This window comes from Branchiostoma lanceolatum, chromosome 1 (genome assembly GCF_035083965.1).
Source record: "Branchiostoma lanceolatum isolate klBraLanc5 chromosome 1, klBraLanc5.hap2, whole genome shotgun sequence".
Classification (NCBI taxonomy): domain Eukaryota; kingdom Metazoa; phylum Chordata; class Leptocardii; order Amphioxiformes; family Branchiostomatidae; genus Branchiostoma; species Branchiostoma lanceolatum.
Genome location: NC_089722.1, coordinates 34,266,124 through 34,274,539, shown reverse-complemented (window position 1 = coordinate 34,274,539; position 8,416 = coordinate 34,266,124). Strand labels below are relative to the sequence as shown.

Below are 8,416 nucleotides of genomic sequence, written 5' to 3'. Positions count from 1 at the left end.
AAAAACAAGTAATTGTACGCTAATAGCTGCAATACTGGTATTGGTATTGCAGAAAGTTGTATTTCCTTTATGGTTCTGGACGGATAACATATTTGAGCTGTAGGTACCTTTAAGAAAAATGAATACACCTAGATATAATTATGTTAATGCGGACATCATTTGCATAACTTTTTAATTAGCTGAAAATAGATATCCAGTCCGTTCCTAACCCATTTAGCCCATATCAATAGTTCTCCCTACCTCATTTCAAATGGTCACGGCAGCCTAAGACCAAGTAGATGTAAGGTTGTAGCTGTAATACCGGTATCGCAGAAAAACATATTTCCTTCATGCTCCATGGTGCGGATGTCATATTTCAGGTCTAGGTACCTTTAGGAAAGGTAAATACACTTGGATATTGATTACACTGATGGAGACCTCACTTGCATAAACTTGTATTTCCCTGAAAGTAAATGGTACCGATGTTATATTTGAGGTGCAGGTACCTTTAGGAAAGCTAAATAGACCAGCATATAAATCATGGTCATTAGGACATCATTTGCATAATTTATGCAGAAACGTTATAATTCCCTCCCAGTAAATGCTACGGATGTCATATTTAAGGTGTAGGTACCCTCAGGGAAGGTAAATACACCTGGATTTGAATCATGGTAATGAGGGCCTCATTTGCATAATCCATGCAGGATCTTGTATTTGCCTTACAGGAAATGGTACGGATGTCATATGTCAGGTGTAGGTACCTTTAGGAAAGGTGACTACACCTGGATTTGAATTATACTAATGAGGGCCTTATTTGCATAATTTATGTAGAAACTTGTCTTTGCCTTACAGGAAATTGTACGACTGTCATATGTCACGTATAGGTGTATTCACCTATAGGAAAGGTGAACACACCTGAATATAATCCATGCCAAAGAGGACCTCAGTTGCATATTTTTTTACAGAAACTTGTATTTCCTTTGCAGTAGATGGTACGGATGTCATATACTCTAGGAAAGGTGAATACACCTGAATATAAGTAATTCTAATGAGGTCCTCATTAGCATACTTTATGCAGAAACTTTATAATTCACTCCCAGTAAATGCTACGGATGTCATATTCAAGGTGTAGGGAAGGTAAATACACCTGGATATGAATCATGCTAATGAGCACTTTATTTGCATAATTTATGCAGAACCTTGCATTTTCCTTACGGGAATGGTATGCATGTCATATTTCATATACATCGTATGCATGATAATAAATCTATGCAGGAACTTGTATTTTTTTTCCTTACGGTACATAGTACAGCAGTACAGATGTTTTCGCGGCGACCGTTTCACCACGAACTTAAAACCACCGCGAACATTTTGTCCACTCCACTCCATCTTAGCTGCTTGTGAAGGAACTATCAGCAACCTTTCGTCTCAAAGTGTAAATATCTCAACTCAGTCATTAATTTTCCAACTGAATTATATAAAATCTTGTTTTATCATGCAAAGTAGGACTAGATTTGCGTATTTAGCGTCTAATTGTGTTAATCTCAGCTACACACGTGCAAAAAGAAATTCATCAAAAACCACCCACCTTTTATGATTTACCCTATTCCAAAGTCTCCAACAAAAAGACCCATGCCATTTACCAAAATGACCTCTTAGACCTTAGAGATCATGATTTTCTTGAACTGTTGGTACCAAACTAACCCCCCCCCCCAACAAAATAGGGTGATATCTGGCAGAATTGGCACAAGTGAAATCTTGCGGAATTCGAGAGCAATTGCATTGGTAGGCTCCTACGTCACCCCGACCATTCGATCGCATTGAAACTCAGATTCGAATTAGCCATGACCCGACAAATTGCTTCCAAGTTTGCTTTAGTGACAATTTAGGCACTTTGAAAGTGATAGAACATATCCGCGATTTAACGTTTAAAGAAAAGTAGTGGAAACTATCTTTTTTCAAACGTTAAATCGCTGATACGTTTTATTACTTCCAACTGATCCTGAAGTTCGGCCGTGGTCTACTAAAATCCAACACCTTCAGAGAGTGGCTTCCTCCGACGAGAGGAGAGACCAGTGGACGAACCACCAGGTCCTGTCACAAGCTGAACACTATCTCCGCGAGAACGGACCGCTTTAAGAACACTGCCATTCCACATATTGTGAGACTTTTGAACTCTTAAGCCTGTGTCAAGGCTAATGTCATTATAAGTAAGGTGTATTTAATGTAAGATTTTATGATAATGTCGTATATTTTAAAACGCAAGTATATATCACGCTTTTTATTGTTTTAACGTGTAATTGAGAACAAGACTTGTTTTAATTGTGGCGGTGCACTGTGTAAAACAAACCGCAATTCAGCCTTTGGCTGCGAGTGTTTTGTTGACAATAAAAACCATTTGATGAAAGTGCAAAAATTGTCAATCTGAACACATATATTTTGAAAGCTAACACCTCCCAGCATCTCACTGGCCAGATTTACCAGTTTTGCCAGATTTAGTCACTAAAGCAAACTAGGAAACAATTTGTGGGGTCGAATCTGAGTACGTGATCTGCGATTGTCCTGACCCAGGAACTCACGGTAGATCACACAAATGACGAGGCCCCCAGGTGGACGCCATTTCGGTGATGGTTACGGATAGGTGAACAATTGGTCCTGATAACCCAGATGTAAGCCAGAGAGAAGTCCCGGTAAATTGTGTCTGACGACCGTCGTTACAGGAAGGCTGACAGTTAGATTTGGTGTGTAGATCTCCGGGGAACTGCCCCAGATTGTGAAAGGAATTCGCAAAGTGGGGAAAACCGGCGCCAATCGCGACAATTTGTCGCCTAAAATTGCGATTTTCTTTAAATGAAATAAAAAATTGCTATTGGTAAGATTGCGAAATCATTGCTCCTAGAGTTTTAACTAAGTGGCAATACTGCGATTTCCAGTCAGGTTCTCATTATTATAAGGTGGGGCTGCCAAAAATAAGTTAAGATCATATAGATCATTCAAAACTACACATAATGAAGAAAAATATTTAAGTAATGCAAATATGAGGGACAGGAATGCAGGCACAAGATTAAGAATCAGCTGCCACAAACTACATATTGAAACGGGAAGACATACCCGCACTCCTATAGAACAACGATTATGTAAACATTGTACTTTGAATAGAATAGAAGACGAATGTCATTTTGTGGTACAATGCAGATGATATACCCTAGAAAGAATTGAATTGTATAAGCTTGTACACAACCTATTTCCCTACTTCACACATTTAAGTACGGTACAACAATTCATATTCTTAATGCGACTAGACAAACCTTCCATTGAAAAACATATCTGTTCTTTTATATCTACTATAACCGAAAAGCGAGAAGTAGAATTTATCTAATGATAGTCATATTCTTTTTGTATCCGTTAACTGTACTTGTTATTTTGTTTTGTTGTGACCTGTACTTAGCCAAGTGTGGCAGAAATGTGCAATAAAGGTCTTCATTCATTCATTTATTATCTGATTTAGAGAAACCGAGAATGTGACATTCCGGGCTCTGCCATGTTACCCGTGAGTATGTAACCGTGCGTCGCACGTCAGCAATACCAATTCATATTTATAGAAAGACCCCGTAATCGCTAAACTAACATAGCAAACCTGAAGTATATGTAGCACAAATACTTAACTCTAGTTGACAGGTAGCTTTGAGTGCAGTGCGGCGTCACCACAAGTCAGGTTGTTTTCAACCGAGCACAAGGAGTTACCTCCTACTTTTCTCGATAAATTTCTTGCATATGGCTGGCGCCTGGGGCACCTAGCCCCCCTCACCGCCCCCCCCCCGTGACATGAGGCCCGCTTTACAACCCAACGCCATGCCCGAACCTCCGTCAAATGTACCTACGAGATTTGATCCTGATGGCGATGCCTTGTCGCTTGTTGCTTCTATCTGTCCTCAGCTATTGCCAGTCTAAAAGGTAGGATAAAAGAAGTCCCATTGCCTTTTTGATGCCGTAGCGGCAGTGGGTAGTTATCCACTGTGTCTAGAGTATGGTATTGGGAGGCGCAGCCCATCCCTCTCCTTCCATCCCTTTTTACCTCAATAAGGCCATGTTTATTCGATCATCTGGATGACATCCGCGCGCGCATCAATTTTAGTTCGTTTCCAAAACAACAACAACAACAACAACAGCAAAAAATGTTTTCGGCCATACTGTAAATCGTAAAAAGCAGCTACAAAATGAGAAAATACATGCTGCAAATTGGAAAAAGATATTTCAAAAAACGGATACTAATGTAGTAGAATGCCAAAATCAATTTCAAAGTGAAAAAAGATGTTTTGACAAACAAAATGACGAATCTATATTTCGGTATACCATACTGTGTGTTAAGTTTTATTCATCCTTCCTGACAACGTAGATTTCATAATGAAGGTAATTTTTTTTGCCAAACTTTTTTATTTATTCGCATCAGTTTTGGGGTCCTCGGAGGACGTCAACCATACAATCAAATCAACATGGCCTAACCAAAGTCAGGTACCCATTTTTACACCAGGGAGCGCGAGACGGTGTGTAAAGTGCCTTTCCCAAGAGACCACGTCTCGCAAGGAAGACCAGGAATGGAACCTGTGGCCTCTCGGTCTCATGTGCGCTAGCTATAGCCTAGCCACTCTTCGTCAGCTCAATGGCTTCAAAAACTAAAGACTTGCAATGATATGATGCGTATCGCAAGCGCCATTCGCTGCGCTGATTCGTCTGGCAGTTTCTGTCTGGGGACGAAGTTAGGAAGTATTAGTTAGACCCCGTGTTGTGCGCCTGTCCCCGTGAGCAGGTGTGGTGTGCGCCTGTCCCCGTGAGCAGGTGTGTTGTGTGCCTGTCCCCGTGAGCAGGTGTGTTGTGTGCCTGTCCCTGTGTGCAGGTGTGTTGTGTGCCTGTCCCTGTGTGCAGGTGTGTTGTGCGCCTGTCCCTGTGAGCAGGTGTGTTGTGTGCCTGTCCCCGTGAGCAGGTGTGTTGTGTGCCTGTCCCTGTGTGCAGGTGTGTTGTGCGCCTGTCCCTGTGTGCAGGTGTGTTGTGCGCCTGTCCCTGTGAGCAGGTGTGTTGTGTGCCTGTCCCCGTGAGCAGGTGTGTTGTGTGCCTGTCCCTGTGTGCAGGTGTGTTGTGCGCCTGTCCCCGTGAGCAGGTCTGTTGTGTGTCTGTCCCCGTGAGCAGGTGTGTTGTGTGCCTGTCCCCGTGAGCAGGTCTGTTGTGTGCTTGTCCCCGTGAGCAGGTGTATTGTGTGCCTGTTCCTGTGTGCAGGTGTGTTGTGCGCCTGTCCCCGTGTGCAGGTGTGCTGTGCGGCTGTCCCTGTGTGCAGGTGTGTTGTGCGCCTGTCCCTGTGTGCAAGTGTGTTGTGCGGCCTGTCCCTGCGTGCAGGTGCGTTGTGTTGTGTGCCTGTCCCTGTGTGCAGATGTGTTGTGGTATGTAAGTAGTTAGATCCCGTGTTGTGCGCCTGTCCCTGCGTGCAGGTGTGTTGTGGTAAGTAGTTAGGTCCCGTGTTGTGCGCCTGTCCCTGTGTGCAGGTGTGTTGTGTACCTGTTCCTGTGTGCAGGTGTGTTGTGTGCCTGTCCCTGTGTGCAGGTGTGTTCTGGTAAGTACTTAGATCCCGTGCTGTGTGTCTGTCCCTGTGTGCAGGTGTGTTGTGTGCTTATCTCCGTGTGCAGGTGTGTTGTGGTAAGTACTTAGATCCCGTGCTTTGTGCCTGTCCCTGTGTGCAGGTGTGTTGCGGTAAGTAGTTAGATCCCGTGCTGTGCGCCTGTCCCTGTGTGCAGGTGTGTTGCGGTAAGTACTTAGATCCCGTGCTGTGCGCCTGTCCCTGAGTGCAGGTGTGTTCTGGTAAGTAGTTAGATCCCGTGCTGTGCGCCTGTCCCTGTGTGCAGGTGTGTTCTGGTAAGTAGTTAGATCCCGTGCTGTGTGCCTGTCCCTGTGTGCAGGTGTGTTGCGGTAAGTAGTTAGATCCCGTGCTGTGCGCCTGTCCCTGTGTGCAGGTGTGTTGCGGTAAGTAGTTAGATCCCGTGCTGTGCGCCTGTCCCTGTGTGCAGGTGTGTTCTGGTAAGTAGTTAGATCCCGTGCTGTGTGCCTGTCCCTGTGTGCAGGTGTGTTGCGGTAAGTAGTTAGATCCCGTGCTGTGCGCCTGTCCCTGTGTGCAGGTGTGTTGCGGTAAGTACTTAGATCCCGTGCTGTGCGCCTGTCCCTGAGTGCAGGTGTGTTCTGGTAAGTAGTTAGATCCCGTGCTGTGTGCCTGTCCCTGAGTGCAGGTGTGTTCTGGTAAGTAGTTAGATCCCGTGCTGTGCGCCTGTCCCTGTGTGCAGGTGTGTTGCGGTAAGTAGTTAGATCCCGTGCTGTGCGCCTTTCCCTGTGTGCAGGTGTGTTGCGGTAAGTAGTTAGATCCCGTGCTGTGTGCCTGTCCCTGTGTGCAGGTGTGTTGCGGTAAGTAGTTAGATCCCGTGCTGTGTGCCTGTCCCTGAGTGCAGGTGTGTTCTGGTAAGTAGTTAGATCCCGTGCTGTGCGCCTGTCCCTGTGTGCAGGTGTGTTGCGGTAAGTAGTTAGATCCCGTGCTGTGCGCCTGTCCCTGAATGCAGGTGTGTTGCGGTAAGTAGTTAGATCCCGTGCTGTGCGCCTGTCCCTGTGTGCAGGTGTGTTCTGGTAAGTACTTAGATCCCGTGCTGTGTGCCTGTCCCTGTGTGCAGGTGTGTTGCGGTAAGTATCTAGATCCCGTGCTGTGCGCCTGTCCCTGAATGCAGGTGTGCTGTGTGGCCGGCTTATCCCCAGGTCCAGTCACAGTTGACGTTAATGAAGAGCGATGGACGCCCCGGCCACATTGGTAAACACGACATCTTCTCTGCGTCATAAATCCGTCCACCACTTTACTTAGTAATTGCTGAGCTGAAGTCGTTACCAGATGTTCTACTTAGGCCAGACTGGTGTGGTTACATGGATGACAGCCTCTGGACACCCCAAAACTGCCAAAGAAAGTTGCCTTCATTACGAAGTCTAAGTGATCAGAAAGGTTGAACAATAACTGAACACATTGAACATGGTATACCGAACCTTATCGTTGTTTTTTCTCTCTCACAACACTCTCTCTGACTCCAGAAGACCTCGCTCATTAGTATCCGTTTTCCAAAATTTATAACATGTATTGGCTTACTTTTCAACTTCTTTGTACGATGTGAACATATGGTCGCAAACCTTTTTTTAAACGAAAATTGATGCGTGCGTGGATGTCACCTATACAATACTGTCAGGGTGGCCTCGCTAGACTGGAGCTCCCGCAGCTGGTTCTAATCTAATTATTATTACATTGTGTCACCTGAAAACGTTTCTGTTTCCTGAAGAACTGTCATACTCTACATCACGATCCGTGTCAGCTTATCATACGGGTTGGAAAACGGTTCTAATTAAGAATGTAAATTACCCGAAATGCGTACCTAACTCCAGGCTACTTCGTCACCGCTAATTGGCCAGAGCGCGCGATGAGGATGGATGGGGACGTTAGTGTGTGTGCTTTAACAACCCTGGGAGTGCCGTGTGGTGCCGCGCAAGTGGGCGCCGGGGGAATTCATCAGCGACAGGGTATATTGCGGGAGACGCAGCGGTGATAAATCTGGATTTTCCAGAGACGTCTCATAAAGTGAGCGGTTGAGATAAGATCAGGAATAACTGCTGCAGGAAGACACAATACAGATGTCGGCTGGAGGAGGCGCAGTCGGCGGGAGGACGTCGCTTCTCGCTGGGGTCCGCTCGGAGTGGTGCACGCTGAGGAAATGACGTCCTGAGTTGAACCATTTCACACGCCGCGGGTCCGACCAAGGTAGGGTAGACTGTCGGAAGTGTGAGGGGACATTCGGTGGGATAAACAGATGATTTACTTTTTCATTGCAGGTGAGTGAATGTGCGTGCGGGAATATATACGTATGTGTTTGTGTGTGTGCAAGTGCTTGCGATTGCGCGTGCAAGTATGTGTGCAGAGTCAGTGTGTATGTCATTGAGTGTTTGTGTGTGTATGTGTGTGTATTTGTATGTGTGCAAGTGTGTCAGTGCGTGAGCGTGTGTACAAGTGTGTGTGTGTGAATGTATGTGCGTGTGTTTGTGTGTTTGTGTGTGTGTGTGTGAATGTGCGTGCGTGTATGTTGTATGTATGTCTGTGTGTGTGTTTGTGTAGTGTGCGTGTTTGTGTGCGTGCGTGTATGTGTGGGTGCGTGTGGGAGTGTCCCCACTAAAGTCCAGCCAGTGCGAATTCTGTTATTGTCAGGTCACGATAGACAATTACCCCGGCTGAAAAGATCAACCGAAAAAAAACGTTGATCATGACTTCCTCAGCGAGAGCAGACATGTGTTTACCAATTTTTTCGATCAAACTACAAAATTCGATGTCTTAAAAGCACCTTCCTTATAAATGTTGTCCTAATAACGACCCACATGT

At 45.4% G+C, this 8,416-nt stretch overlaps 1 protein-coding gene across 1 annotated transcript; it reads right to left on the bottom strand.

Annotated features, from left to right (window-relative positions):
- Positions 1 to 4,750: 4,750 nt before the first annotated feature.
- Positions 4,751 to 6,841, bottom strand: LOC136424379 (filaggrin-2-like). Its single transcript, XM_066412989.1, has 2 exons — positions 5,686 to 6,841; positions 4,751 to 5,391 (listed from the first exon to the last, which is right to left on the bottom strand). The coding sequence occupies exons 1-2, from the start codon at positions 6,839 to 6,841 to the stop codon at positions 4,751 to 4,753; spliced, it is 1,797 nt and encodes a 598-aa protein (XP_066269086.1).
- Between the last annotated feature and the right edge of the window lie 1,575 nt (positions 6,842 to 8,416).